Here is a 26,512-nt window from a genome sequence, read left to right on the forward strand (position 1 = left end):
TAAAAAATATATTTTTTTAATTTTTTAAAATAAAAAGATATAATAATAAAAAAGAGTAGAGATCAAAGTGATTACCGAAAAGAGTATCCTCTTTATATATTAGTATAAATTATAGTTTAAAAATTATGTAACTATTTTTCGTCTCTACAATTTGTAGACAATTATATCATTAATTATCTATCTATATTAACTTATAAAGAAAATACTTATTCTTGTAATCATTTTTTATTTTAACAATTTGTGATAATTATATCCTTAATTATCTATTTATATTTATACTTCTATGCTTACTCATATATAAAGAGTATAATTCGTAACTGTTTTTCGTTTTTATAATTTATGGATAATTATATATTTAATTATTAAAAATATGTATTAGTATAGTTATATATTAAGTATAGATATTTATTATAATTATAACTTTATTTTGGACCAATTATGTTATACATAAAAAAAAATTATCTGTACAAAAAAAAAAGTGATCTGTTCCAAAAAAAAAAAAAAAAAACACACGCTAACTGTTCAAAATTCAAAGTGCAACCATAACAATTCGAGTTGGCGCAAACCAATCAAAACGAGGTAGAACAGACGTCGTTCAAATCCCCACAATAACAAATCAGATTACCCGGCGTGCGTTTCTTCGTCTCTCACCCTTCTCTTTGCAGCAACCGAAACATCCTTTGCAAGTCTGAACCCTAACAATTCCCAATTTCAGGTCCTTCTTACATTTTACGTCTTCTCACTATCGTTATTTCTCACTATCGTTATTTCATAGCCTTTCTCATTTCACCGAAGCCCTGTTTTCGGAATCTGCCAATTCTTTAAGGAGCTTGTTCGATATGCATGCAATTTTGTGCCTGAAAATGTGGTTAACTATGCGCAATTAATCACCATATTAGTTGTTTCTGTTCTTGTTACCTACTTAATTTTAATAATATCGAATTATTTGTTGCTACCGAGAATTTGTTATTCAAGAAAACCGTCTTAGCGTAAAGTTGACCTTATTTCATCTTCATGTAATGTGAATTGATTTGTTTCCATGATTCTGAGATTGTTCAGGCACTTCTCGGTTGGGTCATATTAGGGTGACCGCTTATGCCATGACATGAACGCCTAAAAAGAAGGTGACTATTAATCTCACTAAATATATGGTTTATGCTGATTGCTTATTTTTTTGGTCTATGCTAATTGTTTATGATGTATTGTGTGTTCTTGTGCGTGTTTGCTGTTGATTTTTACAAAATCTTGCTATTGTGATTGTCTTTGTTTTGTCTTTTAATGTTATTACTTGTGATTGTGACCCATTATCGTGCTTATTTGCGGTTGTAGTTGACCGGGGAGGATGCTGAGAGTGAATGTTCCAGATTACAATCCAGTGTTTCATTTTGGAAGATGGTTAATTTGGTCAAGTATTAGTGATATGCAACATAGGTGATTTGATAAGAACTGAAGGGGGGGCACTTGGATTCGCTGCTTATTATGATTTGTGAGAAAGAGATACTTGTGTTGTTGCGGGTTATTCTTGTGCATAGCTAGGGTTGTTTGTTGGTGTGAAGTATAGAAGCTGGCCCACAGGGGCTATCTGATGTAATGCCACACTCTTTCAAGGTCAGGGCAGTGGCTATGTTGGAAGCTGTACAGGAGATTGCCATCTACATTCATAGATTTCACAATCTTGACCTTTTTCAGCAGGGGTATACATCAATTTCTATTTTTTTACTTTCCAGTTTTTGTTATGAATTTTACTTGGTTATCTAATTGACATGCATATTTTTTGTTATATAGATGGTATCAGATTAAAATTACTATGCGATGGGAGGATGATGAAAATATATCTTTTGGAATCCCAGCTAGAGTTGTTCAATATGAAGGTAATACGTCAAAATTATGCTCTATATTACTCATGCGCTTCAGGAAACTGGTTACGAATCTTATAGTACTCAGCCACATATTCAAATAAAATTTGCCAATTATTTAACCAGCATATAAGTAGTGTAATTGTGCTGTCAATACAGTCATTGAAGTCGTTGTCTTTGATGTCATATATTATTGTTTGGATTTTTTATTTTTATTTTGTTTATTGCTTGTACTCATACTCCTTAGTCTTGGAGTCTCTTTGGCCCAACTTTTCTGTTTTGTACTTATAAGTTACTTTCAAGTTAAAGTGAAAATAAGAACTTAAAAAAAAGTAAAAGCTGATTGTCAATTTTTCATTTTGTTTTAGCTTAAAAGTTACTTTTAAGCTAAAAGTTGTTTGGTAAAAATTTAAAAGTTCTAATTATCTTCTCGAATGAACAGTATATTTGTAAAATATAGTGTAAAATTAATTTAATCTACATAAAATCATTTTCATGACAATAAAATTATTAAAATATAGATATATAAAGCTTATAATTTTTAAACTTGTTAAAAATTACATTAATCAATAAAATTTTATTTTAATGATTGCAAATTCCTTCCTTCGAAGTTGAGTTCACAATTCTATTTTATTTCTCTTTTCATAATAAGTATTTCATACATGGGGTTAGTTTTGTTTTCATCCTAAAGACCTCTTTCCTTTGGTTCTAATTTATTATCTTGAGATAATGAATCGAGTATGTTGTATAGGCATCTTGAATGATGTTATTGAAATAGCCTTTCTCACTATATTTTATGGGAGCCCCAGCTACCCAATATTTGAGAGATCCTTTTCCTGAACCAATAAGTGTTTCAACAGGTCTTATTGTAATTGCTTTGTCTAGAAATATGCATAGCATTTCAGGGAGAACTAGCTAGCTCTGGGTTTGAGTGACATTTCACCCCAACCACAACTCCTCTGTTGATTTTTCAACATCAGTTGGTTCGAACCTCCATTTAGTTTCACCCAAGGTCATGGATAGATCACTCAGGGTTCATAAGAAGTGACAATTGCCCTATGAAGACTCGCTTTCGCTACGGCCCTGATGGTCACCCTTAACCTGGGGCAAAAAACTCATTGTTGTCTTGATTATGTTACTGGAGGCTTTGGGGAAGTCGGAATAGGAGAGTACTCATGTTGGGATGAGTTCACTACTTTGATGCTTTCAACAGTTATCAGCTTTGCACCTGGCTACCCAGTGTTTACTATCTAAATCCTAAACCTTAAACTTTAAATCTTAAGGATAAGAGACATAATAGGGCTAAAGACAACCAAAAACGAATCTTTCGTATATAATCATGCATAATCACAAATGTTATCCGTTCTGGTACATAGACCAAATATCAAATTTGTGTCCAATAGGATTTGAACCTATACAGAAGGTTTAAAAGACCTCTATCCTATCCATTAGACAATGGACGCTTTTTTTCTTTAACCTTTTTTAGTTAATAAGGTTAAAGAAAAAAAAAAGGAATTCTATTATTATTTGGGTTGGACTTTTCTTTTTCTTTCATTTTTTTTTGTTTAAATAAACAATCCATTTATTCATATATAATTAATATAACTAAAATGAATTTAATGGCCATAAAAAACCATTCTTTTTCTATTAATGTAGAATTAGACATTAATTTTGAAATATTGAATTCCTAGTTACTTATCTATAACAATAAATAAAGCCAATACGATGTTTTTGTGTACACATTTTGTTATGTCTTTTTTACCCTTTTTATCGCATTATTTTTTATGTTTTCTTTTATCAGTAAAGGACAATTTATTAACTTTTATTTATTATATTAATTTAATAATTGATTAATTAATATTAAATTACTCCACAACTTCCCCCAACCATTTACCAACCTCCACTACACACATGATACAATGTGGTTTTTCACCTTAATGGAACTACTAGTGCAAAAAAAATAACATTTTTTTATGCATAAAATTATAACTGTCTCACAATCTATCTTAAATAAATTGTAACTTATAGTTTATAAACAAGTATGTTTATGTCATATATATAGACACAAAGTGCCTCGACCCTGCTAGTTTGCATATAATATATATAATATTAATTGAAGAAATTTAAATATTGTTTACAAATGATAAAATGTTTAAGTTATTCTATATTGTTGTTAGATAGTATTTTTAAGGAATGTGAACTTATGGGCTTTTATTTAGGGTGATTGTTACCCTATGGATGTTATTTTCGTACATTTATTTTACTATGTTATAATGGATAGAGTTATGCCTACCTCATGTAATCTGTTATAATGGGATAGAGCAGAGACTAGGTGATGGGAGGAGGTAAGTGAAGTGAAGCCTGATCTTCCTTTTCCTTCTCCACTAACACGGATCTTCTTCCTTGAACAATGATTCCGGATTGAGATAGGACTTGAGAACAAGAAAGGCTGAATTCCTAAGCTAAGATGGAAGTATCCTAGCTAGAAACTCAAAGGAAAGCCCACGGACTAAGCTTAGAATTTAGGATTCCTAAGGCTAAGGCTATGAGCTTTTGAGAGAGACTTTGAGAGTGACTTGGCTGAATGAATTTTCAGAAATCTCTATTATGATTCAAAGTGATTACAAGAATGAAAGAAGAAGCTTAAATAGGCACGAAAATGGAGCAAAGTGGCGCCAACATTCAAGCCTCACATTTGGCGCCTAGATTTGAATTCAAATTTGAATCTGAATTCAAATTTTCAGCCCACATGTGCTTGGCCGTGAATCTTGGTGCTTACATGCATCTAAGTTTAATTTGGCAAGCATTTAGGGTTGATTTGAGTGTGCACATGTTCAGCCACTCATGGTGAAAAACATGTGACTCAAATGCAACTTAAATGACTTTCAAATTAAACCTAGTTTTGCCTAATTAGTCTATTTAAGTAATCCTTCCATATTCCTATGCTAATGGCCTAAATACAATGGCCAACCAAATACAATGGAAAGGAAAAATTACAAGAATCAAAATGAGCCCCATATTGGGTACCAAAAGTCCAAAGGCCCATGAAGCCCAAAACTAGGCCCAATAAGTCTATGGCCCAAAAATGCTACTCTATGTGGTCCAAAATACAAGACCAAAATATGTGAAACCTATGTTAATATAACATGTAGAAAATATAAGAAAATGGATATCTCAAGATGTGACCCATGTGAGGATCAACTTGGGCCTTCCAAGCCCATTGGGCCCATTGGGCTTTGACTGGCCCAAATCTTCATGCCTAGCCCATTTCTCTTGGCTCCTTCAAGGTATCATCTCTTGCCTCCCTAGGCATGATTCCATCACTAGGATACAGGAAAAGAGCAGAGACTACGATAAAAAACCTTACCTGACTCATGGTGATGGAGAGCAGGATGTGAGTGACCATTTTCAGATTCTCCCAGTGAATTCAACTAAGCACCTGCAGTGTAAAGTGAAAAATAAAATCAAAGGGAAAAAATATAGCAAGGAGCAACACCCTAAAAGTACTATGTGAGGATTTGTAAAGTGGATATTTTAAACAAAGCTCCATGAAAGTTCCATATAAGCTACATGTACTAGCTTTTCTATAAGCTACTTTTTATTTGTTCATAAAAGTTATGCTACACTTTTTAAGGGCATTTATTAATAAGTTTTTGGTCCAACCTTTACTTATAAGTAGAAGTTAAGTTAAAATTAAGCTGGCCCAAACATACTCGTGGACTAATATCAGTGTGTTTTAGATGTTTTACATATTTACCGGCCTTTATTTGTGGTGGTTACAATTTCTTGGTGGTGGGTTCTTCTGTCATATGAATAATATGCTGTGCTGAAAAGATTGGTTTCCAATATGTTTGTAAAGTATCATTTTTTGTGAAGTGGTATCGTTTTGTTTGTAATGCCTAATAGTGTTTAACTATAGGGAAAAATTGATGCTTGGATTGGAACTTTGTTTACCTTCTTCAGTGACCTATTAATCCTATTTAATTTCTAACTAATGGCACCATAAATATGGACATGTTTGTCAAGGACATTTCTTGGCCAGTCATGAGATTGTGGTATTTGGTTTTTTATTCTTGAACCTAAAGTCTACACTTTTATGTTTCTCTGTGCATCTACATATTTCTTCATATTGAAAATTTTTGTAGAAACTATGTCGTATATGCTGAATCAATAATAACTGATATGGTAGAAAATTCTGATTTGCCAGCTCATGATCTGGGTCCGAGCAGTATATATGGAATTTGGAGGATTGATAACACAGACAACAGTTTCTCAACGCAACCCTTTCGGATAAAATATGCTAGGCAGGACATTCATTTATGTATGATGATCTCGTTTAACTTATCCCTTAGTAGATTTGAGGTAATTATCTTTCTCTCATTTCTTCTCTTTCTAGAGGGTATCGTCATATCGAGGGGAAAGGAAATGTTATGGTATGCCAATATTGATATTGGGTGCCAAGTTATCTATTGGGAACATTTCCTAGGTCATACCACACTGTTAACAAGGTTGAAATCTAATTTCCCATAAATTGTTTATACAGTCCATCACATGTGCACATGCAGAGACACAAGCATGTAGTGATCTTGACAACACAAGACCTTTAATGAACCATTCAGTTACAAATTAATTGATGTGTGGACATGTAATATTTTAACAGGTTTAATCTGGCCATAGTGATTTACGTTTGAGGTTTAATAGCTGTGGCTACTGTATTTCTCTTTTCTTTGCTACAACCATTATACTTGCTAACTAGGGTTGATTGAGTTCCTATTCACAATGACAGTTGATTGAGTAGCATGATTCAAATTGATTAACTAAGTAATGGTGACATTTTTGAACCAAAATTTTCCCTAAACTACTATGATGAGCACACAAGTTGAATCCAGACATGACCAAAGCAATAGCAGAATTGGACATAAAGGAAGGATCATGTGTCTATCCTTTTGAATTTGGCAAGGAACAACTCTCCCAAAAGCTTAATTTATTAGGTGAAGGCTCATGGTTAGTTTTATATGTCTAGAATGTCCCCTTACACAAGAGCCCTTTGGGCTTTAAGCATGGATAATGCACAATCCATCTCCACCTTATTCTAGACATCGATTTTAATCTTAGGGCCTGCAAGGATGGAATCCTTGACCTATTAATCATGGACTAACTCACAAAAGTTTAAGTTGCTAGGTGAAGACAAATAATGATTTGTTTTATGTATTTGACAACAATGTTTTCAAATTCAACATCCAAAACAACCAACATGGTTATGAGTTTATTATGGCTGTGTTTTTGGATCCTGTTTGCAGTGACACAAATAGGAGTTCACACTTTTCAATGCACCAAACTCAGAAGTCAGTTTTTGTCTTTCTGTTGAATGTTTGCAATTTTTCAACTGCAAGCCAAACAAACCCTACATTGTTTACTGTCATTGGACAAATAGCCAAAACTAAAGATTACTTAACCCTTTCTAATAAATTAGCATATTGTGTATGTCTTTTGCTATTCCTTTCTCTTTATCTGGGGACTCTCAAAACCCCAACACTCTCCAAATCACAGGCAAACAGCCCTGAACAGAGTCATCATAATACTAAGATCCGAAGTTAAAAAGCTGATGCTCAATTGTAATTCATTGCAGTGCTGAAGTTGCATAGCTCCACTGATCTAGGTTGAGCACCACTTCCATAGGAAGGAAAAGTGAATGTTTGAATGGACAGGATAGGTTAAATCAGGTTTGAGTTTATGTGAAACTTGTTCTCAGAACACAGTACAACTTTCATTTAAGTTTGGGTCAGTTAGTATTAGTGATGTAATATGAAACCATTTATGTCTTTATCCAACAACTTAAGCTTTTGGGATTGTAAGTTTGTGGCATGGTATTGAAGCCTATATGATCAAATGTGTTTTTATAGTTTAATCCCTGTCGCCCCTTATTCTTCTAGTAGAAAAGTTATATTTGACCAAAACGAAGGTGGGTTTGTGCATTGTTCATTCTTTTTCTCGAAGGGCACTTGTGTGATGGGGCATCTTGGAGATGTAATATTGAACCATTCACATTTCTTCACCTAAAAGTTTAAATTTTCGGGATTGTTGGTTCATGCCAGAAAGTCTTGGCTGTCAAGCGTTTAATAATCTGCCCCACCCACCAACCTGGCCTTGGTGGAGTTAATAGAGACTAATAATGCTGGAAATGCTTGAGTGTGTGATTTTACTAGTCTGAACACAATTCCAGTGTGATCCATCCAGATCCTATCAGATCACGTTCTGAAGCAGGAACAGGATCATTAATTCACTATAGCTGGAGGACCGTTTCCAACCCTACAATCAAGAGTGCAATTGTGACTACCTTACTCTTTAGTTCAATATTCTTATCTTATTTAATCGTGTTTTGTGGTTCTTAATTGCAGGTTTTACCTACAACAGCTGTAATTTTAAAGTTTGAGCTTATGTACGCTCCCACATTTGAAAATGGGTGAGTGATTAAAGTAGCATATTCTTTGGGTTATTAACATGGAGCCAAAACACATGCTTGTTTCTTTTTTATGTATCTCTCCTTAGTGAAATCTGTACACTGACTGGAGTGACCTATCTACAGTGCTGACTTGCAATCTTCTTTGGATGCTTACCCTGCTGCTATCCACGAATTCCGAATTCCTCCTAAAGCTCTTTTAGGGTTGCATTCGTATTGTCCTGTACATTTTGATGCTTTACATGCAGTGCTGGTTGATGTCAGTGTACATGTCAGTTTACTGAAAACTGCCTCTCACCAGTCTGCATCGAAGGTACCCAGGTTTGTCAAATTAGCTAATTTTCATCTTGAATAAATTAGACCTTGATTTTAAATTTTTTTTTTCTTTTGAGAAGTTTTAAGAATATATTTCATGAGAACTTTGTTTTATGTTGTTCAATTACATGGAGTAACCTGTTCGCATTCTTTGTTTCAGCAAATCACGTAATGCTGAATTTGTTGCTGATACAAGTTATGGCACACTGAACCAAGTATGTTCTATACTATGTCTCTTTTTTGAAATTGCTGTTGTAGTTATGGTGAATTTTCCATTGTTTGAAATGCTTCTTGCAAATCTATCTTTCATTCTTCTATGTTATTGAGAAAAATCCAAGTCTCACATTGACTAGAGATAAGACAATTAAAGAGTATATAAGTGGGAAGTAATCCTTACCTTAAGTTGAAAGAGAGAATATTATTAATTTGTATCGTACTAATTACATTCTTCTCTTACCCTATTATAGACATACATTTGTTTCTAAAACAAATATAACTACGAAAATAACCAAATATAAAATAAATAAGAAAAGATTATATCAAATCTCCTAAAATAATATCGAATCCCCTAAGATATTTTTATTTACAACACTCCCCTTTAAGTTGGTAAATGAATATCAATCATTCCCAACTCGCCTATTAACTCTTGAAATCTACTAGTAGGTAGTCCCTTAGTGAGTACATCTGCCACTTGAAGTCTTGTAGGGACATAAGCGGTAACAATAAGACCATTGTCCAACTTGTCTTTGATGAAGTGTCTATCTATCTCAATATGCTTCATCTTGTTATGTTGAACTAGATTATGAGCAATGTTGATGGCTAACTTGTTGTCGAAAAACAACTTCATAGGTAGCTCAATTTGAATTCTAAGGTCATCAAGAATATCTAGAAGTAGATCTCTTATCTGTGACTGACCCTGTGTAGTTTGCATCAGTATATATTTTCATAGACATGGTGTCTCCTCTTTTGAATAGTAATCCCTTCCTTGTACTCATATCAATTGCCTGCATATGCCTTTCATGGGGTTCATGCATGGATTGACTAACAACATTCATAGCATAAGCAATGTCTGGTCTAGTGTGTGATAAGTAAATTAGTTTCCCTACCAATTTTTGATGTTGGTATTTTTCACTAGTGGACTTTCTTCACTTTCAATTATGTGATTTCGTTCAATTGGAACTCCTAAGGTCTTGCATCCCAACTTTTCTTTTTCTTTAAGAAGATCAAAGATATATTTTATTTGAGAGATAAATATGTCCTTCTTGGAACAAGCAACTTCAATTCCCAAGAAATACTTTAATTTTCCCAAGTCTTTCATCTCAAACTGTGTTGTCAATTTCTTCTTTAGGGTCAATTTTTCTTCTTCATCATCACCTACAAGGATCATGTTGTCTACATAGACTAAAAGTATTGTAAGTTTACCATTAGGAGAATGTTTTATAAATAACGTATGATCCCCTTGACTTTGTATCCCAAAGAAATCATTGTCTGGGTAAGTCTCCCAAACCTTGCTCATGGAGATTACTTGAGTCCATACAAGGCACTTCTTCTAAATCTCCATGTAGGAAAACATTCTTTACATCAAATTGTTGTAAGTCCCAACCAAAATGAGCTGTAAGGGAAAGTATAACTCGTACTGTATTCATCTTTTTGCCACTGGTGCAAATATCTCCTCATAGTCTATTTCACAAGTCTGTGTATACCCCTTTGCTACCAATCTTGCTTTGTATCTTTCTACTGTTCCATCAACTCTGTGCTTTATTGTGAATATCCATTTGCATCCTACAACTTTCTTGTCTTTAGGTCTATGTACAATCTCTCATGTTGAGTTATTTTCCAATGCCTTCATTTCTTCTTTCATGGCTAGTATCCAGTGTTCTTCTCTCATAGCTTCTTGGACTGAAGTTGGGATATCCACTGAATCAGTGGAAACTGTAAAACTTCGATGTTGAGCAGACAAGTGGTTAATATAGGCATACTATAAAATAGGATATTTAACACAAGATCTTTTCCCTTTCCTCAAAGCAATAGGGATATGAGTATCATCATTAACACTTAGTGTTATCAAATGGCTGTTATGGCGTCGTGATCCGTTATGGCCGTTTGGCCTGTGTATGGCGGGGATCTGCCATTTTGCAAATGGCGGCACGGTAATGGCATGGTACTCCAAGGCGGTCATGGTGCCGTTATGGCCCTTTTTTTTTTGTTTTTTCCGGTTTGGGCCCTAGTTTCTTTATTGGGTTGGGCGGCCCATTAGCTTAATTGTGCAAAATAGGGTTGCTGCAGAATCCTAATTCGCGTAGCCCTATCCTTCGTACATGCACCTGCTCCGACGAGACCCTCCACCACCGTATCCTCCAATGTGGCCGCCACCGTCACCTCCGACGCGGCCACCACCTTCACCTTCGACGCGGCTGCCACCGTCGCGTCTGACGCGATTTTCTTCTCCAGTTCTCCCTTGCACGCACGATTCTTCTCTTAGCGCGATTCTTACTTTTTCCCTCTGCACGATTGCATCTTCTTCCTCCGTGCACGACCGTTGCTATGCGTGACTGCTGCTCTCCTCTGTGCACGACCAATCCTTTTCCTCCTCCTCCAAAATAGTTTTAGGTTTGTGTTTTGCTATTTTTTAATATTGTATCTTTGTTTTGATGGCTATTTAATCCTTTTGTTGGTTAGAAATTTATGTTTTTTTTATGATGACTATCACTAGGTTATGAATGCCATGATTTTAGATTGTTATATTGTTGGTTTTAATGTATGTGTTTGTTATTTTTCTTTTTTTACATCATATTTTATGTATATATATATATATATATTTTTTTTTTTTCTTTTTTTGTCTGCCATAGACTGCCATGGCGTACACCATGGCAGTATGGCACTTAAAGGTCCTTGCCGCCATCCGCTGTATGACCTTACTAATAACCTTTAACACTTACTTCCTCCAAATTATCTTTAGGATCACTTATCTCAGAGTCAGACGATTTCTCTTGCTGTGGAACTAAGGTGGGTTTTTTCTTCCTTTGATATTTTACGCCAAAAAACTTATCCTCCTCTTCATTTTGGACATCTTGTAGAGACAAAAATGGTAATAACTCTAAGAAAGATTCATCTTCAGGTTCTAAATCTTTTTCCCTCTTGAGCCGAGGACAGACAAAGGGCTCATTTTCATTGAAGGTAACATCCACGGAGACAAAAAATTTACGACTCTGAGGATGATAACATTTGTACTCCTTTTTAATTGAAGGGTAACCAACAAGGACACATTTGATTGCCCTCGGGTCTTATTTACCTCTATGAGGACAATGTGAATGGACAAAAGCAACACAACAAAAAACATGACAAGATAAACTTGACATCAATGAAGAAGAAGGAACCAATGATTGTAACAATTCAATAGGACTAACACCTTTAAGGACTCAAGTGGGTAACCTGTTTATGAGATAGGTGGAGGTTGGGACGACTTCTCCCCAGAAAGTGTTAGGAATAAACATTTGAAAGAGTAAGACTCTGGTGACTTCTAGGAGATGACAATTTTTCCTTTCTGCAACCCCATTTTGTTGAGGGGTATTAACATACGTAAGTTCATGTACAATACCATTATCAATGACATATTTAGACAACTCATGATTCACATATTTTGTATCATTATCCGATCTTATTCTTTTTATGGACTTACCAAATTGATTTTTAACAAGATGGAAGAAGTTGACAAATATTTGACCAACCTCAGATTTGTTTTTCATTAAATATGTTCATGTTACCGGTGTACAATCATCAATAAATGTCACAAACCATTTAGCACCAATGATAGATTTCACAATAGGATCCCACACATCAGAGTGTATTAAATCAAATGGAAAGAACTCGTATTACCACTAATTGGAAAAGAAGAACGATGGTGTTTGGACAACTAGCAAACATCACAATTAAATGATTCAACAAAAACTTTTGTGAAGAAATGTTGAAACAAAGATTTAATAAGACTAATATTTTAGAGGTGACCCAAGTATCAGTCTTCGCATGGTGACTTAAGGTTGATTCCATGTTCTTATCACCATTCCCTTTTTGCTCTAGGAAGTTAACTCACCTTGCTCTTTAGCAATTAAAATTGTCTTCCCCATGGCTAGGTCCTGAAAGGAACAATGAGAATGAAAGAATGTTACTGAACAATTCAAGTCTGTAATGAGTTTTTGTATAGAGATGAGATTGTTAGCCAATTTTGGGACATGTAAGACATTATGTAAGAAAATAGAGGGTTCAAGTTGAATGTTGCCAGAGTCAATAATGGACACATTATTTCCATTAGCAATTGTAATGAATTGTTTGGTGTTTGTTTTGGAATATGATGCAAAGAGTGAAGGAAAGGGAGTCATATGATCTGCTGCTCCAGAATCAAGAATCCAAACTCCCTGAGAAACGAAGCCAAAAGTATTGAAAGTACTCTTACCCTTCATGGATAAAGTACATGAGTCATAGGGCTTACTCATAGATTCAATCATCATTTTTAGAGCATCAATCTCTACCTTACATGCTCTAATATCCCATTCTAGTTGAAAGAGATGGGATTTGCATCATTCATGAATGAACTCAAATATAAACGAGAGAGAGACAGAGAACTCAGATCTGGACAATACCACCCCTTGGAATGGGTTAGGGGGGTCACCGGTGAACCTTTCTGGGTGGTCATTGGCGAGTGGATCTTGTTGGAGATGGGTGTGCGACCTACATGCATCGGAAAAAGGGGCGTACTGTGGTGGCGCGTGGTGGCATGTGAGGAGGACTTTGATCATGTGACTCGCAACGTTGAGATTGCTAATGATGAGCGCTCCTTTTTTGCTCACAATTGGTTTCAACGATGGAGACAACAGTGAGGGTGGTAGCGTCTTGGATTGTTTTTATGTTTAGGGCAGCAGAAACCGAGTTCCCAAGATTAGGAGCTTTGATACCAGGTTGAAAGAGAGAATATTATTAATTTGTATCATACTAATTACATTCTTCTCTTACCCTATTATAAAGATACATTTGTCCCTAAAACAAGTAACTATGAAAATAAACAAATATAGAAGAAATAAGAAAAGATTATATCAAATCTCCTAAGATATTTTTATTTACAACACCTTACAAATCAATTTTGTAGGGTTGAGTTAGGGGCAAACCTACTATCTAAGATGGTATTAGAACTATATCTAGATCTACTTTAAAAAGACTATCCACTATTTATCCACGTACCAAGCCTATTAGTGTTGGGCATGAGGGGAATGTATTTTGAAAAATCCAGTCTTACTCTCACATTGACTAGAGATAAGACAATTAAAGAATATATAAGTGGGGGATAACTTTCACCTTACAATCCAGTTTTGTAGAATTAAGTTAAGCTCAAACCCACTATCTAAGACATGCTAGTTTTCTTTGCTTGATTTATACACATGGTGCTCTAGCATATATTCTCTCCTATGCATATGCACATTTGTGTTGTGTGCTTTTTCATGACTTTACCAAGTTCTACCTTGTGCATTATCTCAATCTGTACCATGCATATGCTATTTAGCTTATGCAACAATAGTTTTACTGTTTAAGTAATCCATCGTAAAAAAAAAAAAAAGAATTACACATTTCATATGAAACAGTTCTATGCCCAAAATATAGCTATATAGAGTTGAGTGGAAAATAAAGAATATGATGATAATGAAACCCACTTCTTGCTATGGCTTCCAGGCTCTACTTAAATGCTTTCTGTCAGCTCCTAAAATGGGATGAAAATCATTTAAAAGATGTTTATGTAGGAAGTACGCTAAATGTTTGTTTTTGTATTATAGTAATCAGGGATCAGATTCTTGTTTATATATTTGTTTTATTGGTTTAGTTCTATTTTTTGGACATTAACTGAGTGCTTTATGTGACTAACCAGGGTTTGAGTGACGTTACAAAGTTGAAAAATATCATGGTTGTTAAAGCATTATTAACAGCTCATGATATATTACTTGAAGAACTTCAAAAATTTAGCAGGGCAGTTGATCAAGCTATTGATGTTTCAGAGTTTGTGTCAAAAAGGGAAAATATGAAGTTAATAAATTCTGTTCTGCAAGCTAATCAGTTTACAACAGGTGCTGAAATTTCAGGTCAACGAAAGCCACGAAATGGTCTTGAGGTCCATAACTTGTATTCACCCTGAAAAATATTGCTGTTTTATTTTACCTTTCATATCATTCTTTAGAGTTATATAAATTAAATGGTCTATTCCTGTACAGGGAGGAAGTAGTGCTCTAGATTTTGTGAATGCTGAAAAGTTTCGTTCCATGTCAAAGAGAGAGCTGTTGGACTGTTATCATTCAGTGGGAAATCAATTGTTGTATTTATGGAACATATTTCTGAAGTTCCACAGGTTTGCTTATCATGTATCATCAAAATTAACCAAAAATGTGTGCCTGTGTGTTTCTCTGTATTTTATGTGTGAATCTGATTCAATAGTTGGTTTAAGAGGTCTATTTTTTTTTTCTTGTGTGTGTGTGCTTATATGCACGTACCTTTTGATGAGAAAACATATATAATTTGATTTGAATTGCCTATTTGGTCTATTATGGAAAATTTTCTTAGGGTAAATAATTGACATCATTAGCTTCTGTTCCTCTCATTGTTGCAGATGATATTTTTGCATAGAAACCCACAATAAATGTTTCAAATGCTGACGTGCATATAACATAAGAATGTTCCAGTTAACTGTGACAATTATAGTTTGTTGCCTTCTTCATTACCCATGCATGAGTACATATCACGAAACATTGCCTTAAATTGTTTGATCAGCTATAATATTCTTGTTTCTAGGGATAACAAAACAAAGATTCTAGAATTTTTGCGTGATACATGGGCCAAGGATCGGAAAGTTGAGTGGTCAATATGGATGGTGTACTCTAAGGTAGAGATGCCTCATCATTATATAAATAGTGGGGCTGATGAGTCTTTCAATCGTCACAGAAGAGTTTCCAGTTTGTGGAAATTATCTGATGAAGTAAGTACTTGTCTGTTCCATTGTATTCTTAATATCGGGAAAGTGGTTTTGTGAAGAAAGAACTTGTTAAAAATAATTTTAATGTAAATAACTAAAAGTATGATTTTCTTTTGGCCTTAAATCGTACAGCCTCATCAGGCTGCTGCTACACGAGCAGAACTTCATCGAAGGAGCATTGCACAAATGAGGGTAACTATCAACTCATAGACCTCTAGTTTCTCTTTTCATTTACATATGGCCTATAAATGGATTATATTTTTGCAGATTAACAACCGGTCAATTCAAGACATGCATATATTTGGAGATCCTTCAAGCATACCAATTGTGATTGTTGAGCGTGTGATGAATGCACCACGTCGAACTATCAGTGAGAATTCATACCTGAGACATGTAGGACTTATAAACTCACATAGCTTTCAATCGGGAACCAACTTGGACACTGAAAACAATAAATCTACTCCACAAAGTAGTACTCGTGTATTGAAGATTGTTGTCTTTGTGCATGGGTTTCAGGCAAGTCTTGCACTTGTGCAATTTTGGCTACAGGAAATACTGTGCTTTTTATACATGTCTTGAGTTTTTTTGGATTTGTCCAACCTAATAATAGAGATTGGGTCAAACAAACATGAATCAATAGTTGGCTGTATTTTAAAAACGCTGGCAAACCAAAAGTCCTAGAGGTTGGTGGGCATAATAATAAAATAATTGTTTAGATTTGTCTAGATTAGTGCTCCTATTTCCTTGTTTACTAGGATTTTATGACTTGCACGTATCACCAGTACATACATTATCTAATCCCTGAATGATAGGGAATTAGGAATTTGATTGTCCTGGACAGTGATTACACTATAAAATCTGAAGGCTGAGAGCTAATCTCTCAAGCAATTCAGTCATATATCAATTTTATCAAATATAGAAGGTTTTGGAGGGCCAAGTTTTGGACCCTTTGGTTGAACAAGCTATTAAATTGCAAACGTAACCTATCGAAACCTCAGTATTCAGTTGGCTTGGTTTTCTATTTTGATTAATTTGCTATTCTATTGTCAATTAAAAGCATGCTTCATGGCCAGATTTAAAATATTGATAAGTGAGCAAGTCATGTTGCTTAATAGTCCCCCAACCATCCCTTTTCCAAAAGGCCAAAATTGACTTGCAAGCCATTGATTCATTGAATATCTATAGAGATATGAGGAAAATGAATAACATGGTCATTTTAAACTTCTCAAAAATAATGACATTCAACTTCAATATGCTTTGTACATTTATGAAAAATAGGATTGGTAGCTATCTGAATTGCACTAGTATTGTAACCATATAGAGGAGTAGATTCATTAAAATTGATGATCCTTATGATTTGGCACTCGATTTTAACAACATCGGTGCTTTTAGCTTCCTATTTTGAGGACGAATTTGACATTTTTGAATGATGTGTCCTTGTTTCTTACAATAAGTACAATATGGCTGTGGACATTTGGTTACAATGTGTACTAAATCTTTGCAGCTGTAGCACTGTATAGATCCTTTTTCTTTCCTCTTCCTTATGCTGCCAAAGAAACATTCAGTCTCTAATTCACCCTTCCTAACTCATTCCAACTTGAGTAGCTAGCCTCTATTCTTATCTTAGCAACACCCCAACACAAACATCCAAAAATGGAACTGAATTTTGGTTTAGTAAACCAGACCGTGCAGTCTCAAATTCAGGCCACAACTTCATCAAAAAATCGATCACATCTACTCTCCCCATGAACTGATTGAAGCATTGACAAAACTTCCTTTGGCACCATGGCATAAAGAATATCAGAATATTCACTCCATAAATTCAAGAAAACAGAATAATACTGCTCAATGGGGAGACTGCCTTGACTGAGATTTCCAAACTCTAATTCTAACTGAAAGTGACTGTAAAGTTGTCTTCATTATAAATCAATTTAAGATACTCCCACATTTCCTTTGTTACAGCAAAAGACCTCAAGTTGTTCACCATATCTGGTTCTATTGAACATAATATCCAAGATATGATACTAGCATCGGCAGCCTCACTTGTCTGAAATTTTGTGGTGTCTGTAGGGGCTGGTCTAGTCCCATCAATGTGCTCCCACAATGTCTTCCCTTTTACATACATCTTGAACTAAAATTCCCAACTGAAATAATGGAATTTTCTCTTGACATGATTGGAAAAAAAAAAGAGTAATCAAGAGAAATCACTAAAGTCCCAAAAATCGATAGGAAAAGAAAATCTGAGAGTTGTTAAACCACAAGGGATTCCCCTTGTTTGAAACTCAAGAACTATGAAGAATGCAAACGTCTAGGTTTAAAAGTATTGGCAATTGAGATTTTTTCACTATCAATTAAATATTTTTAAGTCTCTGTAATTTTTTGTTTTGTTTGTAGTTTTGATTATTGCTTATGTTCATAAAAGTAAGTTGTGTAGGCAAATGATGTTTGCTTTTTAGTAAATTGTGCAGGTGAATGATGTTCTCTTGTTAGTGTAATTATAATTTGTTTTTAGATTTACCCAATCAGGGATAGTTAGTTTTAGTACTTAAGCACTTGCTTTAATACTTTCAATGTGTGCAAAACTGAGTCATAACTCAAATATATCATTATTGTGATTTAGGAATTGTGTGTAAAATCTTCGGCGTACATAACTCTTATTTATAATAAAAAAAAAATAAGGATGATATGATATGATATGATAAGCTAAGATATGATTAACCCTAATAAATCTCCACAATATCTTAACACTCCCCCTCAAGTTTGAGCATATATATCATATGCACCAAGCTTGTTACAAATGTAATCAACTTAAGGCCCTTTAAGAGATTTTGTGAACACATGCTAACTAGTCACTAGAGTGGACGAACTCAGTTGTGATCTCTCCTGAGAGCACTTTCTCTCTTACAAAATGACAGTCTATTTCTATGTGCTTAGTTCACTCGTGGAAGACTGGATTGGAGGCAATGTGAAGAGCAGCTCGATTATCACAGATGAGTTTAGCTCCCTGAGTGTCTCCAATTTGAAGTTGCTTGAGAAGTTGTTGTAGCCATGTAATTTCACTCGCAATTGCTACCATAACATGGTATTTTGCTTCCGCACTGGATCTAGCAGCTGTATTTTGCTTCTCCACGAAATCAAGTTACCTCTAATCAAAACACAATAACTAGAGGTAGACCTTTTATCGGATGGTGATCCTGCCCAATCAACATCAAAATAATAGACGATTTTGGAATTGCCTTTGTCCTCATATAGGAGTCCACAGCCCGACGCCTTCTTGATATATCTAAGGATCCTGATGACTGTAGTTCAATGGCTATCACGAGGATCGTTAATAAATTGGCTTACCACACTTATTGGGAATGTGATGTCTGGCTTGATGGCAGTTAGATAATTAAGTATGCCAATGAGTCTAAAATATCTTTTTAGGTCATTCAATGGCTCCCCCTAACCCATAAGAAGCTTGACGTTGGGGTTCATCAGAGTGTCACTAGGGTGGAAATCAACCATATCAGACTCGGAGAGAATGTCTAGAGCATATTTTCGCTAGGAAGTGACAATACTAGAAGCAGATTGAGCAACCTCGATCCCCCAAAAAATATTTTAGAGGGCTGAGGTCTTTCATTTGAAACTGGTGTTGAAGGTGAGATTTGAGACAACAAATACCATCAAAGTCATTACCAATAATGACAATGTCATCAACATATACCACTATGTAAGTGCAAAGACCAGATGAGAGGTGAAGGAAGAAAACAAAGTGGTTAGCCTCACATTGAGTCAAATCGAACTCAGTTAAGGCCGAAATGAAGTGACCAAACCAGGCATGAGGAGATTGTTTCAAGCCATAAATAGAACGATGAAGGTGACATACAAGGTGAGATTCATCAAAAGTAGTAAAAGTCAAGGGGGTTGGTCCATATAAACCTCTTTGTGCAATTCACCATTTAAAAATGCATTTTTAATATCCAACTGGTGCAATGGCCAATGACGAATGGTTGCCATAGCAAGAAACAACGAACAGAAGTCATTGGCTAGAGGAGAAAAGTATCCCCATAATCAAGACCATAGATCTGAGTATAACCCTTGGTAATCAACCGTACTTTAAAGCGATCAATACTACCATCCGGTGCAACCTTCACAGTGTACACCTATCGACAACCATTTGTAGACTTGTTAGGAGGCAAAGACACCAATTCCCATGTGCCACTGGTCTATAAAGCATCTATTTCATCCAACATTGCTGTCTCCACCTAGAATCAGCCATAGCTTCACCTGTAGACCTAGGAATAGCAACAAAATCCAAAGAGGAAACAAAAGAAAAATAGGAATGAGACAATCTATGACAAGAAAGAGTACATGCATATGAAGGATTAGGATTATGGGTAAGATCGAATACCTTTGTGAATAAAAATGATAAGCTCAGGTAAAGGAGGTTCAAGTGCAGGGAGCGCTGTCGGATGACTGTTTGGAGCAGGAGATGATGCAGAAGGACGTGTATGTGGAACCACCTATGGATGTTGTGTCCTTTGCTAATAAACAAGTAATGGTGGTTGATCAGCGACTACAATTGAAGTTGGAATATCTGGTTGAACATCCAGAGGAGGATGATTGTTAGCATCCTTAGAGAAGAAAAGAGAGGACTCATAGAAAGATGTTAGTTGAAACAAGGTATCGTTGAAGTTGTGGGCAAAAGCAACGATATCCTTTCTGGAGATGAGAATACCCAAAATAGACACTTAAGAGATCGTGCAGATAGTTTATCTCTTACTGGGGTGAGATCATGGACAAAATATGTACATTCAAAGACTCGAAGTTGGACAGGATAGAGGTCATGTTGTAGATACAAGATGGTGTATGGAATATGATTGTTGAGAGCATAGGAGGGCATGCGATTAATCAAGTAACATGTAGTGAGGATCACATTGCTCCAAAAGTGAAATGGAACTTTATGATGAAGGAGAAGAGTATGAGCTGTTTCAACTAAATGATGATTGTTGTGCTCAACAACATCATTTTGTTGTGGTGTATAGGCCCAAGAGATTTGATGAAGAATACCTTGTGAGGAGAGAAAAGACTGAAATTTGGAAGACAAATATTCTTTAGTATTATTAGTGCGCAAAACTTTAATTGACATCCCAAACTGAATAGCAATTTCAATGGAAAAACTTTGAAAAATATTGTAAACATCAGAATGATGTTTTATTAAGAAAAACCCCAGTACAACCTGAAAAATTATCAATAAACGTAACAAAATTAGAATAACCTAGAGTTGAACTAACTTGACTAGGTTCCCAAATATCAGAGTGAACTAAAAGTAAAAGGTGACACAACACATTTATTGACACTAGATTTATAGGACTGATGGACATGTTTCCCTAACTATCATGTAAAGTTGTAGGTTTTATAATATCAGCTTGTTATATTTTTTCTTAATCATACAACTCTCTTTTATGTCCTGTTTTCAACATGGTATCAAGAGCTATATTGATTTTTGGGGGGTTTTTGAGGGAGAAAAAAAGGGAGAGGAAACCAACAAGAAAACTCATACAAAATAACCTTCAAACACAAAAAATGCTTCCAACAATAGTTCTTTACGTCGACTTCGTTATTTACATGTGAAAACCATCACTTGTGTGCTGTGAAAATGAGAACTTATTTCAAAGCTCAATGTTTGTTGGTTATAGTGGATAATGGAAGTAATCCACCTACATTACTAGAAAACCCAATAGTAGCTCATATCAGGAGTCATAGTAATCAAGTGGCAAAAAAAAAAAAGAACTCTTGCCATTATACAAGTAACACTACTTGATGATGTATTTATCAAGATTCTAATTCTTGAAATTGCAAAAGACACATGAGATAAATTGAAGGAGTTCCAAGGGAGTGAAAGAACAAAAAGAATGCTAGTGCTAAACCTAAGGAGAGAGTTTGCAATAGTAAATATGAAAGCAAGTGAATTTGTCAAAGATTTTATTGACACACTTTTGAAGGTTGTTACACAATTCAAATTACTTGGTGAAAAGCTTAGGGATCAAGGTATTGTAGATAAAATCTTGGTGTTTTCCAGAAAGGTTTGAATCTAAAATCTTCTCTTGTGAATGCTTTGCAAGCTACAAAACAGAGAAGTTCTTTTGAGGATGGAGGAAAATACTGAAGGTGCTTTTGTGGGTTACTCAAAAGGCAAAAAACAAGAAGGCAACAAAGACAAAGGTTGGGAAAACAAGTGTTCACCTTTCCCCAACTATAAGAAGAACAATATATCGAAGATTTTTGTTGGTTTAGGCCAAGCATCAAATGTAGGGTCTACAATCTGGTTGATTATGTGGAGCAGGTTTGTAAAAATAAAGCAAGTCCCACAGGAACATCAAGCACAAATTGCTAAGCATGAAGAATAGTATAAGGAACATTATTTGTTGCTACTTGTTATTCCACAAGCAATAGTAAGAAGGTATGGCTAATAGATAGTGGATGCACAAATCTATTACTCATGATCATTTTCAAGGAATTAAATTAGGCCCACATCTCCAAAGTCACCATAGGCAATGGAAAAAGTGTTGATGATGTCAAAGGTAAAGGAGTTGTTGAAAGTTGAAACTCCTTCGGTTATCAAATATATTTAAATGTTTTATTTGTGCCTAAAATTAATCAAAGCCTTTTGAGTGTGGGACAAATGTTAGAAAAGAATTATTCTATGTTCTAATAATATGCGGTGCACCATATTTAACCCTTTCAAGTGAGTTTATGTCTATTAAAATTGGAGATAAAAGTTTTTCAATAGAGTGGAAGAAAAACTCCACACCTTCTATTTTAAAGAAAGATGAGGATTTGAAAAATGGGTCACTTGAGGAGGTATTTCAAACTTTAAAATGCAATTCAAATGGGCTTACGCAGAAGGTACTCAAGAGAAGGTGTCCATCTTTGGGCATAATAAATATGAGGAGAAGGAGACAAAGTCTTTGAAGTTTTTAGGATTTAAATGGAATCCCTTTTTATGGGTCATGAAAGCTACAATAATCATGGTTATGACTTTGGCCAATAGAAGAGATAAGTTTTTTGATTGGCAAAATTTAGTTGGAATTATTATACTTATCAATTCAATAGTAAGTTTTGTAAAGGAGAACAATGTTGATAATGTTGTTGCAACTCTCATGCGAAAGGTCTTTTAATATGGAAGGTGGATTAAGGAAATTGTAAGGATTCTTATTTCTAAGAATAAAATCAATGTTAAACTTGGAGATATTAAATTTGATGATGTTTGTCTACTTGAAGGTAGTCCAAGTGTGAATAATAATTGAGATGAAAGCTTGAAGTATTGAAAAAATCTCAAGGAGTGTTGGCAATTGAGAATTTTCAACTATCATTTAAATATTTTAAACTCTGCAGTTTTTTATTTTATTTGTAAGTTTGGTTAAAGTTATTTATGTTAAGAAAAATTAAGTTGTGTTGGCAAACAATTTTGCTTGCTAGCTTAGTTATAATTTGCTTTTAGCTTTACCTAATCAGGAATAGTTAGTTTTAATATTTAAATACTTGTTATAACACTTTCATTGTGTGCAAAACTAAGTGCATAACTCAAAATATATATAATATCAGTTTTTGCACCCTTTTGTATGTATGAAGTTGCAAATTTTATAATTTCAGCCTATTATATTTGTGTTTAGCAATACACATATGTTTTATGTTCTGGTTTTAACAAAAAGCAAGAGCTCTGGTACCATAACAGATTTTTGACTGAATGCCCCTTCTAGAGGAGTAAATTCTCATTTAAATAATACAACTATAACTGCCCATATTTAATTACTGCAATCCCTGATTTATGGCTATACAAAATTGTACAATTAATGAAATAAATACAGGAAATCAGGAATATATTAGGAATTGAGAAGTGATTATAAGAGCTGTTTTAAATATTAAAAGATGCTGATAATCGGGAAGCTAATAATCGGGCTGATTTTATTAACAATGTTGAGCTGCCTTAAACTGTGATACCTTTTTAATCCATGCAAAATTTTCTATTTCCTTTCATACCAAAATGAAATAAATTTGTCAGGTATCTTGTTTTTTTTTTTTTTGATTGGTTGAATGCTTATTCTTCATCACTTAAAATGTTATAGGGGCATCATCTGGATCTACGGCTTATACGAAATCAATGGCTTTTGATAGATCCGAAGGTAGAATGTCTTATGTCCGAGGCTAATGAAGATAAAACATCAGGAGACTTTAGAGAAATGGGTCAACGGCTAGCTAAGGAAGTTATTTCTTTTGTTAAAAGGAAAATGGACAAAGCCTCAAGATATGGGAATCTAGGAGATATTAAGCTAAGTTTTGCTGGGCATTCTATTGGTAACCTCATTATAAGAGCAGCACTAGCAGGTATGCCATAAAATTTTGGAAGTGATGGGTGTTCATATGTTTGAAATTATGGGGCTAAATTTTATCCTACCTATGTATATATGCAGAGAGCATGATGGAGCCCTTTCTAAGATATCTATATACATATGTTTCGGTATCTGGTCCCCACTTGGGGTATCTTTACAGTTCAAACTCTTTGTTTAATTCTGGATTGTGGCTTTTGAAGAAACTACGTGGCACACAATGTATTCATCAACTCACCTTCACTGATGATCCGGATATTCAAAATACATTCATCTATAAACTGTGTAAGGTAAGGAAGGTGTACAAATATTGGAATTAAATAACAAGCTTGAAGTCTCTCTTGAATAACTTAATTGTATATGTGATTATTGGTTGTTGTTGTTACCAACAACTGTTATATAATAAGCATTTATTATGCTAAACTTTGCTTAGCTATTTGAATATTAAATCCAACTTATTTGATTAAGTTATGTTTACTTGTATTTGAAAATGACAAATAACATTTGATGCGATTTTAAAAAACTGGCTATAGTCAGCATAATGATTTCTAAAACCAATGGTAATTTTCTTTGAAAAAAAAAAGTACCACGTTTTCCCTTTTCCATGTAATTGGAATGTTATATAAAGGATACCTTTGTATAAACTTTCATTTTGACAACCAGGGTCATGTATTGCATAATGTTTCAGAAGTTAATCTGTTAATGTTGAATGGCTATTTTTACCAAAATTCTACCAAAATATTATTGGTTGGAAAATAAATTGGATGAATACATTACTGGATGGAAAATATATAAAGCAAGTGTTGTGGCAAAGATGCATTGGCATAAAAAATGGATGGAAGTGACTAACACAATGTTTATATTTGTGTGTTTTAAATTGAAAGTTGGGAGTTTTGTTTGCAAAAGTCCCAAAGCTGGAGAGGAGCATGCTTTTTTCCCCTCAAAGGCGTGGACCATTCATATATTATAATCAATTTAATTGTATGAGATTCTAACATTTCTTTTATATTTCTCTCTTTCTTCTTTTTCAGCAGAAGACCTTGGATCATTTTAGGCATATTATCTTGCTATCTTCCCCTCAGGTTATCCCATCTTATGACTCTTTAAAAATCATTTATAGAAATGCTTTTTACTGTCACTTAACAGTGAATATACATTAGCATCTTGGTATAATATGGGGTTTAAATTGGACTTAATATATGGGGACTTTATCATATGTATAAATGCAAGTAAAGCTTGATCATCTATTACATAATAAATTTTACGTGTCTTATGATCATGGTGCATGTGAAATAAATCCAATAGAAAACTAACAAGGTTTCTGGGATTTTCTTTTTTGTTAGAACTATATGCTAGAGTAGCAAGATTTTGAAATGTTGGGAGTATTATGTCTTTCCTAATTGAGATGAATTGAAATACTAACGGATTGTTTGGTTTGAGAAAATGTTTTCTATTCACTTGATTGCAAAAATGTCACTCTATTTTTCACCTTTTGTTTTTGTTTTCAAAGATAAATCTTTGACAATAAAAAATAAAATTGAAGTAAGTAAATAATTTTGTAATTAAAAGTAAATACTATATATGAAAACAAAAAAAAATTCTGAGAGTAATTGGGGGGCCTTGAGATATTTAAGGAAGAGTATGTATAAGGGATTATATTTCTTAGTCAAGTAAATCCTCTTTCCCTTTGACAACATTGGTGCTGCCTAATGATTATGTTTTTATACAGGATGGTTATGTGCCTTACCATTCAGCTAGAATTCAATCATGCCTGGCTGCTTCACATGACCATTCAAAGAAGGGTAGAGTGTTCCTAGAGATGCTGAACGATTGTTTGGACCAAATCCGTGCCAATCCCTCTGAACGTCGAGTTTTCATGCGTTGTGATGTCAATTTTGATGCCACTGCCTATGGCAAGAATTTAAACGCTTTAATTGGGCGGGCAGCTCATATTGAGTTTCTGGAGTCTGATATTTTTGCTAGATTCATAATGTGGTCCTTTCCAGAACTATTTCGATAGTTTCCTGCCATTGGCCTTCTTTGCATTCTGGTTTTCTTAACCATTCAGACTGACATAAGCTTCCCCTCACTCATTAGCATCACAGACCAATTGTGGGCTTGTGGCCAGATTTCAGTCACTAGTCATTCAAAGAATGACAATCACCTTGGTATGCATAATTTGGTAGCAGGATATGGACTTCTCAACTGTGGATTTAGTCGGCTTCAAGATGCTTATTTGCAACACGTGTGTATACATATAGCTTTAGGAATTTAGGATGTAATTATTTTAGGTTAGGTAGATTGCTGTTAATGTCATGCTTTTACCGTGTTATATCCAAAGCCGTTAACATACTGAAAGAAAGGATTAAGCACGCAAATGAACGCAATAACATAATTGAATATACAAAGAAATAGTGTGTTTTAAATTTACAAAACTGAATTCTCACTTCTGTTAATTTAGTTTTCTTTTCTTTGGAGGAATAAAACTATAATTTATTTATGA

At 34.4% G+C, this 26,512-nt stretch overlaps 1 protein-coding gene across 2 annotated transcripts; it reads left to right on the forward strand.

Moving 5' to 3' along the window:
- The first annotated feature begins 545 nt into the window (after nucleotides 1-545).
- LOC109790642 (uncharacterized) lies at nucleotides 546-26,512 on the forward strand. 2 transcript variants are annotated; one of them, XM_083064071.1, is made up of 17 exons: nucleotides 546-715; nucleotides 1,060-1,124; nucleotides 1,330-1,694; nucleotides 1,786-1,871; nucleotides 6,064-6,218; nucleotides 8,255-8,319; nucleotides 8,443-8,637; nucleotides 8,792-8,846; nucleotides 14,543-14,782; nucleotides 14,883-15,016; nucleotides 15,457-15,640; nucleotides 15,770-15,829; nucleotides 15,905-16,153; nucleotides 23,749-24,007; nucleotides 24,094-24,299; nucleotides 25,044-25,091; nucleotides 25,739-26,512. In XM_083064071.1, exons 3-17 carry the CDS (start codon nucleotides 1,591-1,593, stop codon nucleotides 26,027-26,029), a joined length of 2,331 nt encoding a protein of 776 aa, XP_082920197.1. In that variant the 5' UTR covers nucleotides 546-715; nucleotides 1,060-1,124; nucleotides 1,330-1,590; the 3' UTR covers nucleotides 26,030-26,512. The 2 variants fall into 2 exon arrangements, with proteins under 2 accessions (XP_082920197.1, XP_082920196.1); XM_083064070.1 differs by having other exon boundaries at nucleotides 547-715; nucleotides 25,041-25,091.

The sequence above is a fragment of the Cajanus cajan genome, chromosome 9, assembly GCF_000230855.2.
Source record: "Cajanus cajan strain Asha chromosome 9, NIPB_CcT2T_4, whole genome shotgun sequence".
In the NCBI taxonomy this organism is placed as follows: domain Eukaryota; kingdom Viridiplantae; phylum Streptophyta; class Magnoliopsida; order Fabales; family Fabaceae; genus Cajanus; species Cajanus cajan.

What these genes read in the sequence shown, in the direction of transcription:
- LOC109790642 (XM_083064070.1), top strand. Translation starts at nt 1,591, where the DNA reads ATGCCACACTCTTTCAAGGTCAGGGCAGTGGCTATGTTGGAAGCTGTA. An exon ending in TATCCCTTAGTAGATTTGAG is followed by an intron (nt 6,219 to 8,254) that starts GTAATTATCTTT and finishes TCTTAATTGCAG; the next exon opens with GTTTTACCTACAACAGCTGT. An exon ending in GTTATGGCACACTGAACCAA is followed by an intron (nt 8,847 to 14,542) that starts GTATGTTCTATA and finishes GTGACTAACCAG; the next exon opens with GGTTTGAGTGACGTTACAAA.